The sequence below is a fragment of the Meriones unguiculatus genome, chromosome 14 (assembly GCF_030254825.1).
Source record: "Meriones unguiculatus strain TT.TT164.6M chromosome 14, Bangor_MerUng_6.1, whole genome shotgun sequence".
NCBI classification, from domain to species: domain Eukaryota; kingdom Metazoa; phylum Chordata; class Mammalia; order Rodentia; family Muridae; genus Meriones; species Meriones unguiculatus.
In genome coordinates this window covers 83,521,206-83,546,279 of record NC_083361.1, presented here as the reverse complement: position 1 = coordinate 83,546,279, position 25,074 = coordinate 83,521,206, and the positions used below count along the sequence as shown (strand labels likewise).

The 25,074-nt window shown below is 55.2% G+C and overlaps 1 protein-coding gene across 6 annotated transcripts in view; it reads left to right on the top strand.

The window, feature by feature from the left end:
• The window catches only part of Myo7a (myosin VIIA), a 67,047-nt gene continuing 41,973 nt past the window's right edge, over window positions 1–25,074 (top strand). For 3 of the 6 annotated variants that reach the window (XM_021634792.2, XM_021634795.2, XM_060367607.1), the window contains exons 1-13: window positions 1–229; window positions 1,722–1,785; window positions 12,082–12,195; window positions 16,357–16,509; window positions 19,599–19,616; window positions 20,690–20,874; window positions 21,277–21,398; window positions 21,482–21,624; window positions 21,809–21,922; window positions 22,934–23,087; window positions 23,807–23,883; window positions 24,141–24,260; window positions 24,823–24,965. In XM_021634792.2, coding sequence (XP_021490467.1) covers window positions 1,768–1,785; window positions 12,082–12,195; window positions 16,357–16,509; window positions 19,599–19,616; window positions 20,690–20,874; window positions 21,277–21,398; window positions 21,482–21,624; window positions 21,809–21,922; window positions 22,934–23,087; window positions 23,807–23,883; window positions 24,141–24,260; window positions 24,823–24,965 — 1,361 coding nt within the window. In that variant the 5' untranslated portion in view covers window positions 1–229; window positions 1,722–1,767. The remainder of the gene's footprint in view (window positions 230–1,721; window positions 1,786–12,081; window positions 12,196–16,356; window positions 16,510–19,598; window positions 19,617–20,689; window positions 20,875–21,276; window positions 21,399–21,481; window positions 21,625–21,808; window positions 21,923–22,933; window positions 23,088–23,806; window positions 23,884–24,140; window positions 24,261–24,822; window positions 24,966–25,074) is intronic. The other 3 variants (XM_021634793.2, XM_060367608.1, XM_021634791.2) reach the window with 1 other exon arrangement.

Sequence of the window (25,074 nt, the reverse complement as noted above, 5' to 3'; positions counted from 1 at the left end):
GTGGCATTGCAGGCTGGACAGCTGCCCCGAGCAGAAAGAAAGAGAGTGACCCAGAGAGACAACAGGAAACAGAAAAGCCCAGGGGGACCCCAGAAGCAACATCAGAGCAAGGCTCAGGCTGGGGCAGAGTGTTTGCAGGCTCCAGCCTCAGCTTCCAGAGTCCTCCTGGCCTGTGGCCCCTGACCCCAAGCTGGGAGGTTGCTGCTCAGAGGGTGCAGATAAGACCCAGGTAAGGATGGGCTGCCCTGGCTGGGACTTTCGGACAGGGGAGGAGTCACAGGCTGGGGCCTCCTTTGGAGCTCATGCCCCACAGCCTGTTGCTTAGCCAGGGCTTCACACAGCACCACAGTTCCAGGGACTTGGCTCCCTGAACCTATAATGGTCTTGCCACCGTAGCTATGAAAGGAAAATGTCCTGAGCCAGGCACATAGAGGCTTGTGCCCTGCATGAGAGAACAGCTGGAGATCACAGGGCCTGGGTCAGGGGCATCCAGAGCCAGGGAAGAAGATGGGGGTGGGGCTGAGGGGAACAAAGTGCTTCTCTCTCTCTCTCTCTCTCTCTCTCTCTCTCTCTCTCTCTCTCTCTCCTTTTGGTTGTCTCTCTGGCAATCTTTCTCTCCTTGCACAAGTTGTTTCCTCTCTGTGTGCCTTACATTTCCTATCTGTGACTTGGGAATATGAAGGCCACCAGCCAGGGTTGCTGAGGGGACAAGGCGAAACCAGACACAGGCCTAGAAGAAAAGATGGTTCTGTGTTCTCAATCTGAAAAGCAACAATCTTACACACAGTCTCACTCTTAGTTTAGAAATAGGATGTCCTGAGGCTGGAGAGGTAGAGCCTTGTGCTGGATAGAAGAGCCCCGAGGTCTTCCATGCATCTCAGCTCTGCCCTGCATCACCCTCCAAGGTCCGGGTCTGTCCTGGCACGTGCATGAATGAGGCAGGGGCCAGGCAGCCTCTTCAGATGCCAGCCCTCCTGACCACAGCCTGCTGCTCTTGCAGTTATTCCCCTGCCAAGTCCCTGGGCTGGTCCAGGTCTCTGGAAGGACCATGTACCTATGGAGACCCAGGGCCTGGGGGTCAGGGCTCAGATGTCAGCTATGTTGTGGGCAGAGGATCAAATGTCCCAGTCCTCTGAATGGGCCCTTGTGAAAACTTAATGCTCGCACTGGGGGGCCAGGCCAGGCAGGGACAGAGGGCCCTCACCCCCGGGCCTATGGACTGGGGCTGCTTCTGGTACCCACACTCAGTGGAGCACTCTCTCTGGAGCCTATTTCTGGGCCTACGCTGTGCTGGATGAGGTAGGAGAGGAGGGCCACGAACACGCAGGTGTTAGACCGATCTGCCATGTGACCTATTGCTCCTAGAACAGTCCTGAACTGGGACCAGAGCCCAAGTCTTAACCCTAATTCTTCCCTGCCCTGCTGTGTGAGCTTGGGCAAGTGACAGTCCTTTTCCCAGCTTTGCCCTCGTGTCTGGTGTGGGGCTAAATATGCTACTTTCTAGGGGCCCTTTGGGAGTCTGGATGAGGAAGGCTTAGCAGCTCTGGGCAGCGGAGGCGGTGACAGTAACGGAGGCTTTGTCACCAGTCACATAGGTTGAGCTGTGATCAGAGGGACGGACATCAGGGCGGAGGGTGAGGAGTCGGGGAGGGGAAAGCCTAGGTGGCCTTGCAGATGCAGATCTGCCTGGGCTCAGGGCTTGGTGTGGTCTCCTCCCACAGAACGGTGTCTGGTGGCTCCCTCGGGCAGGAGTTCTGAGGTAGGACCATGGTCATTCTACAGCAGGTAAGTGAGCCTCGTCCTTTCTTTCTCAGAGCCACCCTCCATGCTTGCTTCTCTACGTGCTTGGCCATGGAAACTGATTCCACCTCTCCCTCTTAGAAAACTGCTATTTAGTCTTCAGAGCCCAGATGTGAAGGCTTCCCTGCCTCTCACGGCAGCTTTCTTTTCTCACTGACCTGTGTCTCTGGGCATCGTCCACTTCTCTGAGTCCCAGGCATACCAGGCAGAGGAACAGCATATGCTAAGGTCCCGGTGAGGAAGGTCTTTGGGGAAGCAGTTAGCAAGTTTACTTAAGGGAAGACCTTGGGCAAAAGTGAGTTGGGGTGACGGGCCCTAAGCTGGAGCTCCCCAGGAAGCTGAAAAGGTGCTGCCCATCAGCTGGGTTTTCCAGTCCTCCTACGCCTCCCCAGGGCCACTCTGGTCTCTTATCCTCAGCCCTTCCCCGTGACCAGCCTGAGACTCTAATGAGCTTCTTGGTCTCCAAAGTGGGAGCCCGGAATGTAGGCAGTGGGCCAGGTGGGCCTGGCAAGAGCCCTAGGACTGTGAAGCTCAGTGCTGCGGGACCTCAGCCACCGGTTTCCTGTTGTCCCAGGCTATGAAAGTCCAATGGAGCAGCTTGGCTAGAAGCCCCAAGGCTACATGGGGCTGGTGTGTTAAAGGCTGGCTACTGATCTTGATCAGGAAAATCTCTAGGGGCTGAGAGCTTGTTCAGTGGTCCATGAGAAAAAGCCAAAGCCTAGCTAAAGGGGCTAATGGATGGGGATGCACATGGACCCACCAGAAGGAGGATCTGGGGTTCTCATAGCTTTCAGGGGTGTTCCCCCAGGGCCTCTGGTCAGGCTTCTACCTGACCCTACCCCACTCCCACTGGGCTGTTTGCCTCATCCTGCAGGGACCTGATGGGAGAGATCTATGAGTGAATGACAGCACTATCCGCTTTCAAACGGGACATACCTGTCTATTACGTCTTTCCTTCCTCAGGTGGGGGTGCCAACCCACTCTGCAGGATCCATCTCAGACTCTGATGATGCTAGGGGGAACCTTGAGCTGAACTTGCAGGCCAATTTGTCCCAGGCTGTAAGCCCTGTACTGCCGATTCTGTTCCTCACCTGCCCACTCCTGCCTGTGTCACTCTCTACTCACTCCCCTGACCCTGGCTTCTCCCTCCTGCCTGGCTACATCCTCTCAGGCCTCAGGGCAGCCTCTTAGCTCCTGTCATCCTGGACTCTGTGTCACTCCTGACTGCCTCGGCCTCCACAGAGTCCTAGAAACAAGGGCAGCCCCCTCCTACTCCTCAGCTTCCCAGCTGGATAGCAAAGCCCTCTCACTGCGAGGAGTGTTTGGTGCTGAGTTTGGATGCAAAAGTTGAGCTGGACTCCTGACTCCTTGGCTCGCCAGCTGTGAGGCTGTAGGCTAATTGCTACCACCACTTTGCAAGGGGCTGATGGTAGGTAGCTCCTGCCTGTTGGAGGTTCGAGAGTAAACTGTCATGCTAATAAATTGTCCAGCCAGGGCTTGACATAGACCTCCACGGAGGTCAGCTGTCGCGCACCTGCTGATAATGGCCTTGTGATGTGTCCTCGTGCTGTGTTCTCTTACTTTGTTTGGGATGGGAAACTCTCAGGAGACCTCAGAGGATCCAGTGTTTCTTTTTCCATGTGAGGGTTGCCCTGCTACATCAATGAAGGATCATTCATCCATCCTCTCTCCTTCGCTTTCTACCTCAGCCTTCCTGAGCCACACACTCAACTCGTGCATCCTTCATTCATTCCTCCCTTCACACCTAGCCACGTCCTAAGCCGTGACAGGGCTCCAGGCACAAAGGACACTCACAGGACAGTGAGGAGTGGTATCTATGGCCATCATCCTAAGTGACTCAGCAAAGCTGAGGTGGGGAACCCAACTTACTTCATGTGAGAAGAAACTGAGGCTCAAGCAGTCATTGAAACATAAGCAGGGCAGGCCTGGACCTAATAGGGAACAAGGACGCTGATGGAGAGACAGTTGTCAGGAAGAGGAGGCCTGAGGAGGGGCACGGGCTAAAACAAAGAACAGGCAAAGGGCCTGGGGGAGGAGAGGTGTACTTGGGTGGCATTTGCGGGATAGAAGCTTTTTTTTCTGGGCAGCCTGCTGCCAGTCTGGGCACTCCCCTTGTCTTTATGGCCTTATGAGTTAGACAGGGTCCCTAAGGAGTCCTAGGGTGTCTGAGGCTACCTCCCCCAGCCCCACAGAGCTCCACTGAGGCCTGGTTCCGTGCCACCCAGAGCATCAAGGATGCAGACTATTCCCTGTGTCCTTGGAGCAGTTTTCAGCCCCATTGAGTGTGAACCGGAAGTGTGACAGCCAGATCCCAGGGGGGACAGGAGGAAGCCTGGGAGTCAGTATCAGGAAAGCTGTGGAACTGTAGCAAGAGTCCCTTCTAGCCAAGATCTCTAGGAAGACACCCCAGAGGGGTCGGGCCTCCGTGTGCACACGCTGCTGCTTTGAGGATCTTCAGGAGGCTTTTTTGTTTCATTCTGACATGACTTTCCTGTCTGTGGTAGGCAAGGGTGGGAGTCATGTGAACTTGATCCAGATTTGCAGGCAGAGGGAGGTTTGGAGATAGCTCTGGCCCGTTTGCTGATGGCTGTATTGCGACTTCATGTACTATAATGCCTTCTTTGTGCCTTGTTGCAAATCACGTTCGAATCTGTTGGGCCTGATACTGACATGAACACCCTGCTCCCTCTTGGTTACTGTTTGCCTGGAACGCTATCTGCGTGGAGACCTTGGATCTAAACTGAGTCTCGTGCAGGCAGCTCTTGGTAGAATCCTGTGTTCCTAGCCATTCTGTCATGCACTTCATTTCCGTTGCTGCATTTAATCCACTTACGTTTAAAGTAATTACTGCTAATGGCTTCCTTGGCTGAGACCAGTCTATTTACCCCAGACTGGCCTCCAGCTTGCCATGTAGGCAAGAGTGACTTCGAACGTCTGATCCTACTGTCCCCACCTCCCCAGCGCTGTGGTTACAGGCATGCGCCAGGACTGGTTTTGTGGTGCTGGGGCTTCATGCACGCAAGGCAAGCACTCAGCCAATGAGTTACATTCCCCGGGTCCCTGCTAAGGCCTTTTGCTGTTCAGCTACTTTTTTTCTGTATGTCTTGTAACGTCTTCCTCAAGTTCCTTCATTGATGCCATTTTTTTTTTTTTTTGGTGTTTAATTGACTTTTCCTCCAAATTTATTATTTTGAGTCCTTTCTTGATTCCCCCTCTTTAAATTTTTTTTTCCTTTTGTGTGTGTTAAAAAGAAAAAAGTTAAGGGCTGGAGAGATGGCTCAGCAGTTAAGAGTGCTTGCTGCTTTCACAGAGGACTGGAATTTAGGTCCTAGCATGTTGTGAGCCAGCTCACAACAGCTCATAGCAAACTCCAGAAATCCCACCTGGGCACTCATCATAGACACACACGCACACAAGTAAAAATAAATTCTTAAAAATAAAAGAATTTGTTTAAAAAGAACTTACAAAGATTTTTTTTCTTTATGGTTTCCCTTGGGCTTACAACTAGTGTCTTAAATACGTAACAACATAAAGACCAAAGTGACGTCAGTGATATATAGGAGCTATACCTCTGAGGCTCCACCCCGTTTTCTGTTTTCACAGCTTAGATCTTCACATACTATGTGTCCAACATTTTGACGTAAATTTTTCACTACTTTATGCCTTTCCAGTCCCAGGGGAATAGGGAGAATTGCATGCCAAAATACAGTACTGGTTATTCTCATCACCCATGCAGTGACGGTTCCTAATTTTCAGATTTATTTACAGTCTTTTATGTTTGTGCGTTTTCCCAGCATGTATGTGTCTGTGGTACATGAATGCATGGTGCCTAACCCCCGGAGCTGTAGTTATGGGTGGTTGTGAACCTCTGAGTGGGCGCTGGGAATTGAACTCAGGACCTCTGGAGGAGCAATACACTCTCGTAACCTCTGAGCTACCTCCCCAGCCCCCAGTGACATCAGGCACAGGGTTCTTGTTTGATAACTTCTTTCCTTTATCATTATATCTTTAGGCACTGAGTCTTGCTGTGTTGCTCAAGCTGTCTTTGAACCACTCTGCATCGTAGGATGCCCTCGGCCTCCTACTCCTCTTACCTCTGCCTCTGTACACTTACAGGCCTGAGCCGCCATACCCACACCTAGATTTTTGTTTGTTTGTTTACATTTGTAGACTACCTTCCTTCTCCCTTCCGCCCTTCGTGGTGGTTTCTTTTCTTTCTTTTTCTTTTCTTTCCTTCTTTCTGTCTTTCTTCTTTTCTTTTCTTTTTTGTTTTGTTTTGTTTTTTAAAAAAAGTGTTTCTCTCTATTCCTGGCTGTCTTGGATTATTCAGCCTGGACCAAGCTATCTTGTAACTCAGAGATTCACCTGCCTCTGCCTCGCCGCTTGGCTCCTCCAAAGTTTCTGAAGAGAAATCAGCTGTAGTTAAGATTCTTAGCCTACAAGGAGTCATCCCCTCCCTCTCCCTCTCCTTTCCACCCTCTCTTCTCTCTCAGCTTCTGACCCTCTCTGTCTCTGCCACTCTGGAGCAGACCTATTTTTCCTGTGCCACCTGCAGAGCCAACTCCCCAGCACCCTGCTAGGCCTCCCCAGGGGCCTCTCTCCAGGGACTAGACCCATTGTCTGCCCTCTCCCTGTCGGTTGCAGCTCGTTGTGCCATTCTCTCTGTCTGGAACACCTTTTGCCTCACGGAGGCCTAGGAGATGATGTCACTAGCAGTCTCCCCTCCCACGATGCCCTCACTCAATGGCAGCCACCAAGCACACAGTGTTCCCATCACCGGTCATCGCGGGGACCTCAGCTTAACCCATGAATCCGTAAGCTCTTTTATGGTGCCCCCATCCTGCAGCAGGCAGATGAGGAAACGTGGGTACCCCAGCTAAAGGAGCTTGCCCAAGAACACAGCTTGTGGCCAGGTGGGGTTGAACCTAAGCTGTCTGGCTCCGGGATCCACAGCGCTGATGCGGGCGCAGCGCCGACCCTTATCTGGTGGTCCGCCTTTATCTGTGTCTAGAACCGTACATGCCACCAGGACGGGCACTCAAGGACATGCTGTGTTATCAGGGCTCTGTGTGCCCTGCTCCGCGTGTGTTCTCGGCAAAGGCTTCTGTATGGACAGCGCTGTATGCCAAAGTCCCGGCAGCTCCTCCCTGCGCTCTGTAGACCTCATGAGCAGGCAGGCAGGGAGAGGTACCCTGGCTCCCGTCCTCCCTGCTCTCCCCGCTGGGGTCTGCTAAGGGAACAGTGGCTTTTGGAAGTTCCAGACCATGAAGTCGTCTGAAGGGGAAACAGGTGGATTTGAAAGGAGGGAAGAGAAGGGCAGAACGTTGAGCAGAGAAGCAGACAAGCTGGCCAGATGGGGCAAGAGGTTGGAGAGCGTCAGGGACTGGCAGTGGCCTCTGGTCCCCGGCTCAGCAAGGACTGGAACCTGGTGTCACATGTTGCTCGGATGCCGGGACTCAGGGGTGATGCCCAGCCTCTGTAAGGTGAGCCGAAGCCATCAGAGTGGCCTGTGGTCCTGGGGAGTCCAGGGTACCTCTGAGATCCGAGGTCACCCCTAGTTGGACCCAGGGTCCTGGGGAAGAGGATTGGACAAGCTCTTGGGGGTTCGAGTCCCCTGAAGATGTCTTTCTGGGAGATTTTTGCCAGCCTTCTCTCCCCAGCAGTGGCCATGGGAGCAGAGACGCACTTCCCTGTAGTCCTAAAACCTTTCCAAGTTTGCTTGTGCTCCCCTGTAGCTGTCCTGCTTTTCCTTCTGTAGAAAACAGACCGAATTTCTCCAACACCGCAGCCAGATGAGGTTCCTGAAGCCACTTTTCCTGGCTGCGGTCCCAGAAAAACACCCCGGGAATCTGGGGATGTCAAGGTTCTTCATGGGAGGGGTCGCGGCAGCGCAGTGCCCCCTCCCCGCCAGGCCCACGGGCGTCACCTAAGCCGCCGTTGCCATGGGCCCGTGGCAGATGGCCGGGTTTAGGGTTCCCGAGCGGGTGGCGCGCGGGATTAGGTGAATTGGGAGCCCGCGTCGCGTCGTGCAGCCACCAGACCCTGCTCACCATGGAGTCCCCGGGCAGCCCTGCCGACCCGGGCGAGGCGAGCGCCCCGCCGCCTGGCAAGTGGGCTCTGGTGCGAAGCTTGAACCAAGCACTCAAGACCTTCGCAGTCATGCCGGTGAGCCCCGGGCCGGGAGGGAAAGGCTTTGCCTCCTGGACCTCGGTTCCCCAGCCGATCAGACTCCAAGTGGGGTACAGGGGCTAGAGGTGCACGGGAGACTGCGGCCTTAGGATGCTGCATGGGACTGGGGACTCTGGAATGAACTTGGCCGAAGAAGCCACACCTCCCCGGGAGGCCTTTGCTGCCTGGAGAATCAGGGATGCTATGGGGGAGGGGCAGGCTAGCTGGACCAAGTTAAGAATCCCGGCTTTTTGCTGGTGTCCAGCTCAGGAAGCGCTGTGAAGCACACAGAGGAGCAGCCTAGGGTCCCCTCTCTCACCAAAGGCTAGTATCTTGTCACTGCTTCTAGATGCCTGTGGCAATTCATTGGTCACCTCCCTGCCTGTAAAATGGCTCAGGGTGGTTAGAAAAATGAGTGAGGGACTGAGTTCTAATTCAGGCTCCTGTCAGTCCACAGAGACCAAAGAGGGGAGAGGCAGGAGGTGGCTGAGGACTTGTGAACTGGTACTGATGTGATGCTGACCCCAAGCCTAGAAGAAGTAAGGCAGGCAGCAGGCACAGATGGCTTTTTTTGTGTGTGTGGGCTTCTGCTCTTCAGATGCACTGAATCTTTCTCTTCCAAGACTGGTGAAGAGCAGGGCCTGGAAAGATTGTACTCCCCAGTCCCGCTGGGCCGGTGACACAGCTGAAACCGGAACCCACATCTCTTGACTACTTGTTCACTGTGGCTCGATGCTAGCTTCCTGAAAGCAATTGGGATTGGGAGAATGCCTGAGGGAGTCCCTGCAGCTGGGTCTGCGTGGCAGGTGGGGGGCTTGGGCCTGGAAGATGCTGATCCAGAGAATCACTTGACAGTGGAAAAGCCTGGACTTGGCCTGAGTTACACAGCCCCCACTAAAGCATTTGCCATGTCACAGATGGGATCTTCACTGCAAGGTGAGGTCCTCTAGACTTTCACAGCATGTCTTTGGGCAATGTGGTGGCAGTGAAGTGGGGCTAGTGGGTTGGGACTTGGAAGCAGGTCTCATTCATGGCTTCCTGGTGAGCAATCTCATGAGAGAATGCACCAAGTTCCCTTTTCTTCTCGGGCCTTAGTTTCTTTGCCCATGAAATAGGTGCCCTTATGTCTGGGCTGCCTTAGGATACGAGGGCTCTTTCTGCCCAGTCATCGTCGACCCTCTGGGAACAGCCTAAAGTTAGAAGTCTAGTCATTTCTGTTTGCTATGTGTTCTGAGCACCTTAGTTTCCCTCTTGACCTTTATTTCTGGCTCACTCAAGGTGTCTTGATTTGATTATTCTATGTTCTTTCAGTGGAAAAAATATTTTGTGTGCCAGGCCCTGTGAGTCGGAGGCCTGGCTCTCAGCTGTCCTCTGCCTAGGTTTTCAGCTTGTCTTTAGGACTGGGAGTCACTCAGCCAGGAGCCCCAGCCTGTCCTGCTCAGGGATGACCCTCAGGGTTCAGAGAGAGCCCTGAGCTTGGGGCTTCTTGGCTTCTGGCTGAGGGGCAGCAGGGATGTTTTAACCTCTGAGGAAACAGGGGGCTCTCCACATGAGGGTATTATGGAGGCTGGTGAAACAGTTAATTTCAGAGGAACATCTAACTTTTTGGAAGGTCTTGGGATTTCCATAGAGCAGTCATCTGACACCTGGGCCAGCAGGCAGAAATCATCTCTATATCCTCCCTCCCTCCCTCTCTTCCTCCCTTTCTTCCTGCCTGTCTTTTTCCTTTGTGGTATTGGGGATAGAGCCTATCTGAGCCACACCGCTAGTTGAAGATCCTGTTCTGTGCTTACTCTCTTTATCCACACACTCTCACTCTGCCACTCCCTCACACCCAGTCCCGTGTCCTCGCTTACACTCCCGCCATGCACATGCTTACATCCACTCACGCTCCCTTGGTTCCCCTCTCACTGAAGCTCTGGGGAGCCAGGCTCTGAGGAGCCATGGGAGAGAGGCTGGGCCTATCCCCGCCTAAGAGAGTGTGCTGCTAGGCTATGAGATCAGCAGATGGCTCCGTTATCCACACGGCTGGAGGGGAGTTGTCAGATGAAAACCCAGGGGCTGGGGCGTACAGCTCAGGGTGTCAGGGCTAGTCTAGAATGCGCAAAGCCCTGGGTTTGATCCCAGCTGCATAAACTAGGCGTTGCATGGCATGCCCACAATCTCAGCACTCTAAGGTACAGAGGTCATCCTTGGCCATGTATCAAATTTGCTGCCAGCCTGGGCTACATGAGACATTGACTCGAGAAAGAAAATGGTAATTGTGCCATTTTCTGGATGGAGGGGGCTCCATGTCACACTAAGGAGAAAACCCAACCCCTATGTGTGGCTCGCAGGGCCCTGTTCCTGTCATGACTCATCTCGGGGCAGCCTGGCTTGCCCCTCCTTGGACAGCACCTTCCATCTGCTCCTGCTCTGTTCCCAGAGGATGGGCGCCCCCCCCCCCACAGCCCTCACCGAGTGCAGAATCAATGCACCCTAGCAGGGCTGAGGAAGCCAAGGGTGGGGAAGAGCAGCTGCTTTGCGGCAGTGTGGACAGGCCCAGGCGGCTCAGGGACAGCTGTGAGGGGTAGAAGGGCAGGTAAAGGGAAGCAGAGGGGTGTCCCAGGCCCCCAGTGTGTGCTCGGTGAATGTGGGCACTCCTGTCCACTGGGCCTGGCCATCTGGGGATCAAGCAGGGCTGGGAACTGACTGGCTTGTCTCTGGAATGCACTAACTCCCATTCACTCCCTGAGCAAGCCAGGGCCCACTGTAGTTCTTATGGGAGAGGGAAGCTGAAAGAGCTGTATATCCGAGCTCTCCGCCTTACAGAGGGGCAAGGAAACTGAAGTTCAGGGTCAGCAAGCAGGACCTAGAACTCTGGCTTCCGACTCCAGGCCCTGAGCTGTTCCCACTACGCCACGCCCACAGGTCTGTGCTGAGCCAGTTTACCAGGCTATTATATTTTCAATCTTACGTGATGGGAAATTATATGCTTGTTAAGATGCTAAGTTCTCCCATATTCCAGGAGAGCTTGGGAACCCCTTCTCCAAAAGAACGCTTTTTTTTAGTACGATTAGAGTACAAGCAGATATTTTACTTCAAGGCCACCAAGGACCTTTGTATCCTGGCCTGGGCCCCAGCCACCTCTCTCTTCCCTATAACTGCCTCCTTAATGTCCCCTCCTGCCTCAGGGCCTTTGCACATGCTGTTCCCAGTTCTCCCTCCCTGCCTGGATGCTCTTTACCCCTCAGATCTCAGCACGGAGGTTTCCTCCACTACGTGGTACATTGGCTTGGGGCTGTCATTCTCCTGTCATTTTTCTCCATCACTTCAGGTTTCTTCCTTCTACCCAGGGTCCACAGGGATCCTGGGAAGAGCTTTGCTCAACTGTTACCATTCAAAAGTCTTCAACTAGGATGAAAATTCTATAATGGTCCCTGCTCCTTCTAAATCAGCCAGGACTTTGTACTCAGTACATGCCCAATACATGTTTGTTGAATGCATCAGGCTGGAATATAGCTGTTCTCAGTCCAGTTCTCTGAATCTGGGGTTTAATTCAGCTACCTGAGTAAAGAGCCAGGCTTTAGACAGGATACTGCAGGGAACATGGAAATGTCCTTCCCATCCCCTCACCTTCAGGTCTGGGCTCTCCCCACAAGCAGGGATGTGAGGATGTGGCCTCTCACCCCAGCCTCAACAGAGAGCGGTGGACCCACAAAAACCCGCTGCTAGAACGATTTGATGGAGCCTGCAATGTTCACCTCAGCCTGGTGGTCCCTGTGTCCGCTTTTAGGGCTGAAAGGAAGTGATTCAGTGTGCTGCCATGGCCCCTAGTCTGTGGCGTGCCTGTAGGTCCAGAAGCCATGGGCTGCACAGCCTTAGACAGGCCTGGGCTGAGGTTCCCCTCCTGTGCTGTCAGTTCCTTCTCTTCTGGAGCCTGGGTTCCCTCCCCTGAAGGCACGGGGGACCCAGCTTACAGAAGATGCTGTGTGAGCCCTAACCCGAGGATCCCAGAAAGCAAGGGTCCCCCTCCTCTTCTGGCTTAGATCCCAAGCCTCAGTGGTAGTGGGAGAGAGGGCCGCTGACTGGGCTGGGATCTCCTGCCTACAGGGGGACTATGTGTGGATGGACCTGAGGTCGGGCCAGGAGTTCGACGTGCCCATCGGGGCCGTGGTGAAGCTCTGTGACTCCGGGCAGATCCAGGTGGTGGATGACGAAGGCAACGTGAGTAACCCTCTTTCCCCCATCCCTGCCTGGGAAGGCTACAGTGACAGATGCCTGGAAGAGGAAGTGACCAGGAAGTGTTCAACCATCCCCCCACCACACCCCATCCCTGCCACACACACTCCAGCCAGAGAGACTCCCTTTGCTTCCTGTTTGCACATTTCCAAAGTCTCTAGACCTTTCAGAGACATAAGGGTGAGGTTGTGTGTGCTGTGTTGGGGGGCTCCTCAGCATGTCTCAGCGGTGCTTTGGAGTCAGGCTCCTTCTTTTCCAGCCTCAGTTTCCTCTTTAATACACTGAGACCCACACATGAGCCCATGTGCTGAGCAGCTCAGTATAGTTGGCCTCCAGCTAGGAACACCGGGCTTTGCTCTATTGTCTTGTGGAAGTCATGGTTCACATTGCCCTCCGGCGATCAACCTAACCCTCACGTGTCTCGTGGAAAGGTGGAAAGGGCCCCAGATGTGCAAGTGTGGGAGAAGCAAGGATGCGGCTTTGAGGAAGGAGGCAGAGATCAAAGGAAAGAAAGGGGTGCGCCACCAGGAAGGCAGGTGGTCTGTGTGAGGGCCGGCAGGCGAGCCATGGGGCCTCAGGGATTAAGTTCACACCGTGTGAATATGCCTTTGCGTGTGGGTGTATGTGCCTGTGTGCGCACGTGTGTCTCTGTCCCGGCTCACGTGTGTGTGCCCTGGGAACATGTAGATGCAGTGCAGAGTGCAGCAATGCCATGTAGTGCAGACTTGAAAGATCCGGGAGCTTCTACTTGCCGGAACCAGGATTGTATGCTGGGCTCTCGGGACGCCCTCGCCTGCATTCCTGTCTTAGCCTCTTGGTCTGGAGAGAGCCAAGAGGGAATAGAGTGCGGTGACTTGGAGAAGGTCCTGTTGGGACAAGGGGAGGTGGGCACAGGAGCTGTGAGCCCGGGGCAGGGAAGCACTGATATCCCTAGGGCCCTGAAGGAACTCTGTCCTTGGACTCTCATGGCCTATGTGAAAGGCAGGGCAGGCAATAACTGGGACCCCATCAGGTGACCACGAGTCACAAAGGTCACCATCAGAGGTGCTGGGATTAGAATTTACGGCCTCTACTTCCGAGTGTGTTCCTGTCTCGGGCATCTCAGCAGCAGCTATAGGACTCGGGTTGTGGGAGAGAGGCTTGTGCCCTGGGCGTGAGGCCAGACTGCCCTTCCCTCCCTTCGGAGGCTCTAGCTCTCCGTGCCCTAGGGAGCCTCTAAGAGGCTGAGTCGTGAGGAGGTTAGCGCAGGGTGGGCTGGCAGCAGACAGGCGGGTGAGGCACCCCCCCCCCGCCCTGAGGATGGCCACCAGGGACGCTACCTGAGGGTAGAGTTTCACCTGGGTCAGGTTGCATGTCAGATGGTATCCCATAACTCTGTGTCACTGGATCCTGAAGGTCCCCCGCATCCTGCGCACACCTCTGCCAAAGCCCTAAGTAAGGGTGGGGACTGCTGCAGGGGGAGGGGTGTGAAGTTAGGGAAGTTGAGGCCTTGGGATCCACTTTCCTATTTCCTTCCTGGACACTCCAGGCCATCGTCCTCCACCTCTGTCCTCCCACAGACCCAGTGGCCTGAGAGTAGGGACCAGGCCAGTCACATCTGCTTCTGCAGAGCTCAACAGAGCGTGCGGAAAAGGGGAGAACACTGCAGGACGGTGGACACTCTGGCCTCCCTGCCTCTGTGAGCCTCAGACCTGTGCCTGTCAGGGAGCCCTACCTCCCTCTGCAGAACCTGTCCTCTTAGCTTAGTCCCAGCCAGCTCCTTCTCAGATGTGTCCCCAATCGTCAGAATTGTCTGTGGTATTCCTTTGTGTGGCTCTGTCTCCCCCTCCCTTTCTCTGTCTTTTTTCTGTGTCTGTGCCTGTGTCTCTTTTTCTGTCCCTGTCAGTCTTCAGAAACTTTCTGTCTTTCTCCGTCTCTGTCACTCCCTCCTGCAGAACCAGGTCTCTGCTCCTAGCCTTGTTACACTTTGGCCCCTGCTGTGGGCTGTGGACCTTGACCAGAAAGCGGCTGCTCTCAGGACAGCAGCCTCCCACAAAGGAGGCAGAGATGTTCGGCTGTGCCTGGCCAGTCATTTTACGTTGAGTCTCACTGTCACTGTGAACCCAGGTCCAGCTTCTGTGTTGTGGGTTGTGACAAGAATGCCCATGCTTTCCTTAACCTGGCGGCTCAGGGTGTCCCACCCACCTGAAGGTGTCCCAGGCCCCGTGACCTGCACACCTGACAGGACTCTCCAGAGGAGAACACTTCCCCTCCCCCCTCCAGGGGCGCCATTGTCTTTGCTTTCTGTTTGTGGAGCAGGGCCTGGAGGCCTAGGAAGGTGATGGGAGGCTATCAAGGCTGCCTGGCCTCTGTCCTGTCTCCCCCAGCTCCAGCCAGTTCACCAGCAAGGCCTGTGAAAGACCTGCTGGGGCCGGATTCCCCTGCCAACCTTTTACATGCCAGCCCACCGGGTTTCGCTGGTCCCTGAGCCTGGCCTTCTCTCTTCCCTTCTTACAGAAACTCTTTCTTCCATTCAGGGCTCAGCTTGAGTGCTGCCTCCTTGGAGAGACAGTCCCGGGGTTCCTGCCCACAGTAGCTCTGTTGAACTCTCTAACTGACCTATTTTGTAAGGAGCTATGGACCAGAGGGTGGGGCAAAGGGCAGGTAGAAAGCTGCCCGGAGGCCCCCATCCTCTCTGGTCCCATGCCTGGGCCAGGGACAGGCAAAGGGAATTTTCCAAATGGATCAGCTTTTCTTGGAGTGTTTGGGAGAGAGGAATGTTCCACGCGGTGATGAAAGTGTAGACAGATCGTTGACGTCACTGCTGGGTCCCTTGTGCGTTAGGAACGGCAGTGCGAGGGCCTGGATTGGGTTAAGTTTTCCTGCCGTGAAAGGTAGGGAAGCTGCGGCAGGGCTCTGGCTGGCCCTGCCCTGACCCCTCTGAGCAGGTGAGTGAGCTACCGCCTCACTCGCAGAAGCAGGGGCTGAGCTAAGGCTAGAGGAGAGGAAAGGTGTGGGCTGCGCCTGTGGCTGCTACCATGGCGGCCATGGGAGGTCACATGGGCAAGATCACGTGACCAGCTCTGTCAAGGGCAGCCTGGGACTGAAGTTCGATTTCCGATAGGGACCCCTGTTGGGGCTGGCTGGAGGAGGTGCGCATGTGTAGGTTCCTGACACACGGGTAATAGGTGTGTTACACCTATAAACAAACCTATGGGCTTTGGAGGCTGGTATCACAGAGGTTCCTTCTACCCTCGGAAACCATATTTCTTCCTGGCTCAAGGTGATGGGAAGTGAGTGCGGGTGGGCCGTACAGGGAGCACAGGTCAGAGTCTGGGGATGAGAGAAGCTTGTTGACCCCAGCAATCCGCTCTATTTTTCCAGAGGAAAAGAATCCAAGCGCCTCCTAGGTGCCCTCTTTTGCCATCTGGTGGCTTCAGGGAATATTGCATGAAAGAGGAGAGAGAGAGAGAGAGAGAGAGAGAGAGAGAGAGAGAGAGAGAGGGAGGGAGGGAGGGAGGGAGGGAGGGAGGGAGGGAGAGAGAGAGAGAGAGAGAGAGAGAGAGAGAGAGAGAGAGAGAGAGAGATGCAACTCCCTCCTCAGCTCACCGGTCCAGAAAGTCTCCCCTCCCCAAGCTCCACATAGTTCACCAGCCTTGGCCCTGGGGCCTGATTCCCATTGCTACTGCCCCGTCCACTCCCCCATGCCACGCCCACACAGCCTGGGAAGGGCTTTTTCCTTTTCTCCTCACTCCTTACAGACACTTTCTCTTAGTTCAGGTCTCAGCTGGAAAGATGCCTGCCAGGAAAGGCGGTTTTCAGCACCTGACTGTGGTACCCCTGGTGAACTCTCTGAACCTTTAGACATTTGTTCACTGGAGCCTGGATTTGAGGCCAAGTCCTTTATATTCCAGTTGCTATGCTTCCACTCTGTCCTCCAAAGGGCCTGGGGGACCTGGTCTCTGAAAGATGACCATTGGTAGGGGCAGTCTTTGCCTTGCCCTCCTCTGTTGTCTATGGAGGAGAGCTGCTTGACGGGTAAAATCTCCAGGCTCAGGCCAGTTAGAGTTGATCAGGACCCTATCTCAGACCCAGGGCTCCCCTCATCCCTCTGCACAGCCTGGGCCCGTAAGCAGCAGCTGACAGGAAGGGCTGTGTTGCCTGCAGGAACACTGGATTTCCCCTCAAAATGCCACCCACATCAAGCCGATGCACCCCACCTCGGTCCACGGTGTGGAGGACATGATCCGCCTAGGAGATCTCAACGAGGCAGGCATTCTGCGCAACCTGCTCATTCGCTACCGGGACCACCTTATCTACGTGAGTACCACCCACGGCTGCCCCGTGCTACATCCAGAGGCCCGGGTTCCTGGGCCTCCCTTAGCTCTGCAGCCAGGTCCTCCAGCTGAGCCCCGCCCCTGTCCCTGCCACCGGGCCCAGGCCCTGGGCTCTTTCTTTAGAACTGAGGTTGGGGCAGGAGCTGATGTACTGCAGGTTTGTGGGTCTCATATGCTTGGAAACTAAAGGCCAGGGCTGCTCAGGGACAGAATTAGTATTTTGCCAGTTAGGGAGCCAGGGGCTGCTATTGCTCTGTTTTGGGCTTGGTCCTGAAGCCTTAAGATCAGGAAGGAAGGAAAAAGAGGGACCACAGACCTTCATTAGAACCAGCCAGCTCATGTCTCCCTGTGGAGAGTCATGTTCCCTGCTGAAGAAAAAGGCCTTATTTTGACTTTTTCTTCTTCTCCTCCTCCTCCTGTTCTTCCTCTGACTCCTTCTCTTTCTCTCCTCCTCCTCCTCTGCATATGGACCTTATTTATTTATAGTAAACTACATACAATGAGAACAGTTAGCCGGGTATGGTGGCACACGCCTGTAATCCCAGCACTTGGGGAGGAAGGCAGATCTCTGTGAGTTTGAGGCCAGCCTGGTCTACAAGTGAGTCTATGACAGCCAAGGCTAAACAGAGAAACCCTGTCTTGAAAAACGAGAGAGAGAGAGAGAGAGAGAGAGAGAGAGAGAGAGAGAGAGAACAGTTATGTAACAATCAGGACAGCCATATGTTTAGTTTATTTGTATTTAGCAACCATGAAGAAAATACTACCTACCCTATCTAGGTGAGTCTAAAATTTTGTTAAATCATTCTAAGTCACATCTTGTATTTATCAACTTATAAAACAACTTTCCAGACCTCAAAACATTTTCTTAAGTCCTAAACAACGTAGGCCTAACTGAAACTGTAAGTATCTAGGCAAACGTTACAGAGAGAGGAAGGGTGACCGACCAGGCAGTGAACTGTCCCTGTCATCTCATAGTTTTTGAGGCTGCTTGCCTGCACTTCCTACTGAAGTACTAATTTTATTCCTTCGTCAAGTCGAAGGGGTTTTGACTTTTTAAAATGGACTATGTATCGGTTGTGTGTAGGTGCATTGTGCCACAGCTAGCACCTACGGAAGTCTGAGAACAACTTTTGGGGCTGGTTCTCTCCTCCACTTCGTTTTGAGGCAGAGTTTCTCTTGCGTGTGTCACATACTCTAGGCTAGCTGGCCTGGGAGCTTCCAGCCAACTCTCCTGTAGTAGGACCAGGGTTACAGATATTTGTCGCTGCATCTGAGATCTTACACAGGGCTCAAACTCAGGCCAGTGGGCCCGCACAGTAAGAGGCTTCAAACAGACGTGTGTACTGTGAGTTGTGGTTGTCCTTCTGACTGATTCGATCGGACCTATGTCATCACCCCTGCAAGGGAAAGATCGTGTTCACCTATGTGTGCTTAGATGGTATGCATGTGTGGACATGTATTTGTGTGCACACATGTACAATGTATACACTCAAGTGTGGGACACGCACACATATATATAACCTTCACAGATGTGCACCCCTATGTGTGAACTTTGACCCTCTTCTCCACACACAGTAGTATATCTATTCACAGTGTTCTGTCTGTCCCGCCTGTCTCTTCCTAGGCCTCATTTTTGGTAATGTGTCTACGTGGTCCTGAGTGCTGGCAGGGTGTTCCTTAGCTCCCTTCCCTGCTAGACCCTGGAGGTGATCACTGATGCTGCCCGCTCAGCTCATTAATGCTGATCACTCAGTCACTTAACTAACAGTGTTGAGCGTGTCCTGTATTCCATGTCAAGCACCAAGGAGACAAAGTCCTCAAACCAGAGCCACCAAGCAAGCAAATGTACAGCAGGGAGCACACAGGCTGCGAGGGGCCACACATAACAGTCTTCGTTCTGCAGGAGGTGGCTCTGTATGGCAAAGGGACACCAGCTAGGTGAAGGGCATGGTCAGTGTGTTCCAGCCTGGTGCAGCAGGACAGTGAGGGGATTCGGGACACAGGCTCAGTAGAAGGCCATCTTGTCTGCAAGATGAAGAGCAGCAGGGCTCTTTTAGAGACATGTAGGCCATGCTCTGAGAATGTAGGGAGCAAGGATGGGTCCCAGCAGAGGACAGTGTAGTGAAGCCCACCAAAGCTGCAAGTGGAGGAGAGATGGAGCAACCACAGGGACAGGAGCCAGGTGGGGAAGCAGCACAAAGGACTGCCCAGACCAGGGAGGGCAGTCAGGATGCCAGTGACAGGGAGGAAGAAGTGGAGGGTTCACCTGGGTGAAGGGCATGATGGTACTGGAGGTCCAGTTGGGCAGGCTGAGAGCAGGGCTGGAGCAGGGCTGGTTTGGGAGTCCTCGTGTCCAGTATGTGGTGGCCTCCAGGAGGCGGGACACTGAAGAATCCTGAGCCCATGAAGGCCTTGGGTTGCAGGCAGAAAGAAAAGAGCCCTGGAGCTGTAGTAGACTAGTAGGGCTCCGTCCACACCAGCAGGAAGTCTTGGAATGTTGCAGCATCTGTGACACTGTAGGCTGGGTCATTAGGCCTGAAGTGATAAATGATATCAGTCTCCTACAGCTGCTAGAATGACCTTTCTCCAGCTGATCCCCCCAAATGCCATGGCCTTTCACACCCCTATCCTCTGCTGTTGGCCAGCCCCTGCCTCTCACTGGAGGATGCAGGTTTCCTCTGAGCCCTGATGGTGAAGGCTTGTGTGGCCAGCCTCCTGCCGTATGCTGGTGACAGGTGTCATGTTCTTGAGAAAGTATTAAGGAGTTAAGGAACTTGTGCTCCTGGTGCTCAGCAAGGGTGGTGCCTCTGTCCTTTAGGCTCTACAGCAGCCCCTTTCACAAATGACCAGACTGAGGCTGGCCTAAGCAATGCCCCTTGAGGCTGACTCTCGGGTGGGGTTGGGCTCCCCATCTGGAGACAAGAGGCAGCTATATTCCACAGCTGTGGAATGATGGCGCCCACAGGCTCCTCTCCCAATTGTTTAGCGTAGACCTGGGTTCATGGAGATGCCTTTGCGGTGTCTTTTCCATTGACTGGTTGTCTCTCTACCTGTTCCCTTACTTTGTGACAGACCAACTGTGGAGGGCGGGTGAGTGGCACAGTAGCAGCCCCTGGAAGACTGTGAGGCTTCTCGGCCTGGCTGGGCTGCTCCCCTTGGCCTCCTTGCTTCACTTACTTTCCTGCTTGGGCTGCTGGCACTGAGCTGAGCTGTGAAAGCGAGTCTTGGGTGCTCCTGGGTGCCGTGCTTGGAGGAGGTGGCTTAAGGGGAAAGGGCCTTCTGGGCTCTGCAGCTGGCATCTCTTGGCTTGATCACTGCTTCTCTGCACAGCTCCCCTGGCCTGCGCTGGGCACGCAGCTGCTTTCCCTGCATGCCACACTGCTGAGCTGCTGTGAATGGTGGCCGCTCTGCTGTCGTGCACTGAGTCCTGGGGAGACAGACACATCTGTCTTCAGCCACTCTAGGCCCCAGACACCAAAACATCTCTCACCAATAGCGACAGGGGGGCCTGACCTTTTCCAGCTCGGGATGAGGCAGGGCCTGACCTTTTCCGGCCAGCACAGGGAGGAGTAAAAGCATCTTGCCCGGGTGCTTCTCCAGGGCACAGCAGGAAGCCTTGTCCATGTCCTCTTACAGGAACCGAATGTAGACAGCCTCAGGCCCCCAAGCTCCATCCATGGACACAGCAGCCACCTCTCCCTTGGGGGACGCTAAGGGCAAGTCCCCACCCAAGCCCCAAATCCCAGCTCCTTCTCTACCACATCCCAGCCCCAGCCCTCCTGCTCTCTATGACCTGTCCCCACTCGTGGTACCCCTGTCTCTCCTCCGGACACAGTCCAGTCTTTGAATTTTACTCTAAAAATCTTAGGTGCAGAGATTGGGGCCAAAGGAGGGAGCCAGCATTTGAGCGGTCCCTGCTTTTGTGCTTTGAATCTGAAAACACACACCTCTTTCATCTTCCCCGTCCAGATAAGACAGTACAGTCCGGGCTTAGGGACCTCCTGCTGTCTTTCCCCCTTTCACCAAATGTCTCTGAGCCAGACCCAAAGCCAGTCTGAGGCCACCTTGGCTCCTGCCATGTCTGCGGACTCCAGAGCTGCGCAGGGCAGAGACCTTTCCACCCTCACCAGACAGTGCAAGCTCGTGTCCCTTGATGCTTGCAGACATACACGGGTTCCATCTTGGTAGCCGTGAACCCCTACCAGCTGCTCTCCATCTACTCGCCCCAGCACATCCGCCAGTATACCAACAAGAAGATAGGGGAGATGCCGCCCCACATCTTTGCCATTGCTGACAATTGCTACTTCAATATGAAGCGCAACAGCCGGGACCAGTGCTGTATCATCAGGTGGGTGGCACCGCTGCCCTCCCCCCCGTATGAGCCCAGCTCCGCTCTCCCGCTAACACACAGCTGGCTGTGCCCTCTGCGCTGTGTCATGGTGGGTAGAGTCCCCCCGCACTCCCGGGCCTTCCATTTCTCTTCTAAAGGGCTCATGTTGGCTTTTGAGGCCAACATTGTTTCCTAAAGGCTCCTGTTACGCGACGGTCAGTTGAAATCTGCCTTGTTTTCTCTTGGGCAAGGCAAGAGGCCAAAGCTTCGGTTGGGCAGTTCACATGGTTCATACTCTTGACCAGTAGGGATGGGGGCTTGGCAGAGCCCTGTGTCCATGAGGGCCAGACCTGTAAGCACTGACTGGGGCTAGTGGGACAGTCAAGGCTGAGGCCTCTCCTGCCGTGCCCCCCTCTGCAGTGGGGAGTCCGGAGCTGGCAAGACAGAGAGTACAAAGCTGATCCTGCAGTTCCTCGCGGCCATCAGCGGACAGCACTCCTGGATAGAGCAGCAGGTGCTGGAGGCTACCCCCATCCTGGAAGGTAGGCCAGGTTCTGAGGGTGACCCTGGCTGGTGCTGGCATGGGGTCCACCCAGCCTCACCTGTGATCCCCACCGCCCTGCAGCCTTTGGCAACGCCAAGACCATCCGCAATGACAACTCCAGCCGCTTCGGCAAGTACATCGACATCCACTTCAACAGGCGCGGAGCCATCGAGGGCGCCAAGATAGAGCAGTACCTGCTGGAGAAGTCTCGGGTCTGCCGCCAGGTGAGCCCCGGCCCTGCTGGGAGCCAGCCCCTGTGCTGGGGGGGGGGGGGGCGCCACTGTCAGCACAGTCCGGCCACCCTTCACCACACTGCGCTGCCATCTGCCCCTCCAAGTGTCCAAGGTCCCCCTGTGAGACTCCAGCCCACGTGTGCTCTCTGGTCCCAATACCGGTGCCCACTTCCAGGCCCCCGACGAGAGGAACTACCACGTGTTCTACTGCATGCTGGAGGGCATGAATGAGGAGCAGAAGAGGAAGCTGGGCCTCGGCCAGGCGGCCGACTACAACTACTTGGCCATGGTGAGGCCCAGTGACACACTGGGGTAAACACCTGTCTCAGGGACACGGGGCAGGACCAGACTCTGTGTCAGCCCACCCCGGCTTGTCTGTGCCTTACGGCCTCTCTAGTGAGCACATGTCCTTAGTGAATTCTTACCACAGGAGCATTTCTCGAGGTCAACATGGCGCATGGGAACACAGCGCACAGGAGCCACAGGACCAAGCGCACAGGCCTGCTCATCCTCCTAAGCTAGACACTGAAGGCCTCTCCTGAGCCTCCCAGGATTGAGGGAGCTGGTTGCTGAGGCCCGGCTCTCCAGGCTTTGTTGATGGCAGGCTCTGGTGCTGGGTTCTCCTGCTCCGTGGCTCTAGGGCAGTGGGTCCCGACACCTTTGGGGCTGAGCGACTTTCGCAAGACTCACCTATGACCATTTGAAAACATAGATACTTACGTGACGATTCATAACAGTAGCAGAACACAGCTACGCGGTAACAATGAGATAATTTTATGGTCGGGGGTCACCACAACACCAGGAACTGTGTTAAAGGCTCGCAGCTTAGGGAGGTTGAGAACCGCTGAGCTGGGGGCTGGGCACATAGCAGGCTAGGTTGAGAGCTCCCCTCCCCCTCCCTGGAGAGAACCTGCCGTGGGCTTAGGGGTGTTGTGGGTGTGAGGAACTTTCTCTTCTGTAACTAGCCGACTGGCACACACGCACGCACGCACGCACGCACGCACGCACGCACGCACACAGCGCTGAGCAGGCTGCGTCTGTGGATCCCCTCTGTGGTTCCCACGTGGTTACCGTCGACAGGTGCTCCCCGGAGAGTGGGCTCCCTGGAGCCATATGGCACATAGTGGGATGCTGCTGCTGTGAGCTGTGATGAAGTGAAGACGAGCGAGCCTTGTGTAGCGCCTCGCTCTTTCTCATGTCAGGGTGCCCTGGAGAAGCGACACAGTAACCTTCTAGCTATCCTTGCAGGCGCTGCCTCCCCGACATAGCCCCTCCTCCTCTTTTATGCCCCACCCCCCAGGGTAACTGCATCACCTGTGAGGGCCGGGTGGACAGTCAGGAGTATGCCAACTTCCGCTCAGCCATGAAGGTGCTCATGTTCACCGACACGGAGAACTGGGAGATCTCAAAGCTCCTGGCCGCCATCCTGCACATGGGCAACCTGCAGTATGAGGGTGAGGCCCCACGGTACCTGCCCCATAGCGCTCTACTCCACCCAGAGCAGGGGTTGGCTGTGCCGCCTGCCGCGGCGGGTATCACATGGGATGTGGGCTGGGAGGCCGTGACCCTGAAGTGAGCCTGGAGGGCGGTACGCTATGTACGCTGGCAGGGGAGCCGTTCCAAGAAGAATGCAGCCCTTTGAGACCTCTTCCGCATTTGGTTTCTTCTCTAAGGCTAAGCATCTTCAAGACGCTTTGAGTTCACGCTGCATGCACACTTACTGACCGCCATGAACAAGTGTCCCCAGAGCTAATGCAATTCGGGCTACTGAGTCTGGAAAGAGAAGGGAAATCGGTGCTTTGAGTAGAGGGATAAGCACCTGCAAAACCCCTGAGGCCCAACAGAACAGAGTGGGGGGAAAGGAAAAGTTCACAGAGCTTGTCCCAAAGGTGTCATGGTTGCCACTGTGGACTACAGGGGAGAGGCCGAAGGGGAGCCAACAGAGGGTCCAGATAGGTGCCAGACTCAGCCCTAGGTGCTGGTGTTTGGGGTCCCTCCTCTCATGGTGCCCACCGGCTGTCGTGAACGTTCATCAGATGTGTTTTGACCATTGCTGATGATGTCCTCTGTGGACAGGGCAGGCCCCTGAGAATAGGCACGGCAGCCTGCACCCCCTTAGGGGTGCCCTGCCCCTCTAGTCCCTGGGTGACACTGTGCCCCTTGCCGCTGGCAGCCCGTACATTTGAGAACCTGGATGCCTGTGAAGTCCTATTCTCCCCATCGCTGGCCACGGCGGCTTCCCTGCTCAAGGTCGGTGCTAACCTCTCCCACTTCCACTGACCCTCTGAGGCCAACTGTCCCACTCAGTCGGGCTGAGGTGGAGCCCTTGGAGGGTTTCTGTCCAGTTAGGGAGCAGTATATGGTCCTGGCCCCTGGTCCTACAGTGGGTGGTGGTGTGAGGTCTGGGATGAGGCCCTGGGATGTCTGGGAAGAGCTGGGAAAGGGAGCTGGCAGGGAGGAAGGGGCCTGTCAGGGTGGGACTGGACCAACACCTGGTGTTTGCCTAGGTGAACCCCCCCGACCTGATGAGCTGCCTCACAAGCCGCACCCTCATCACCCGCGGGGAGACGGTGTCCACCCCTCTCAGCAGGGAGCAGGCGCTGGATGTGCGAGACGCCTTTGTCAAGGTGGGTGAGCGGAGCCGTTGACCGTGTGCAAGGCGTTTCCAACGCTGGGCCTTGCTCGGCAGCCCCTGGGCCAGCACGCTGTAGCCTCAGGCTCTCTGATGCCCGATGTCCCTCTGTCATCTTCTGAGGCCAAAGACCAGGCGTGCCAAAGGCGCGGACTCTGTGCTCCCCTCCTTTGTCCCCTGGGGCTCGCTTTGCACAGCTGTTCTCAGCCAGGGGCCTCTCCTTCGGTCTCATGGGGTCTGGCTGGTGGAAGACTCCCAGTCCTCAGGCTGCTGTACCCATACACTTGCCAATCAGAAAGTCCCTAATCTGTACCACCTTGTGCCAGACTGTGAACCTTCAAGGTGCTCAGAGGATGGGGAGACATACAAGTGAGGTGGCTGAACCCCAGGGTGACTCCCTGCCAGGCCTCGACATCAGGGGAAGTTTAAGGGAGCAAACAGTGGCTGCTGAGTCCCAAGCGCACGTAGGCTCGGGGGTGTCTGCATGGATATGGCTGGAGCGGGGCTGCCACCCGGGGAGGGCCTGGCTTGCAGCATGGCTAATGGGTGCCTTTCAGGGCATCTACGGGCGGCTCTTCGTGTGGATTGTGGACAAGATCAACGCCGCAATCTACAAGCCACCCTCCCAGGACCTGCAGAACTGGCGCCGGTCCATCGGCCTCCTGGACATCTTTGGGTTTGAGAACTTCACTGTGAACAGGTAGCGTGGGGGACCCCATGCCTGGGAAATGCCATGTCTCCCCCTTTAGGCTGCACTCGCCTGCCTCCAGGAACACCCCCAAGCTTGGGAAACGTGACCCCAGGAGAGC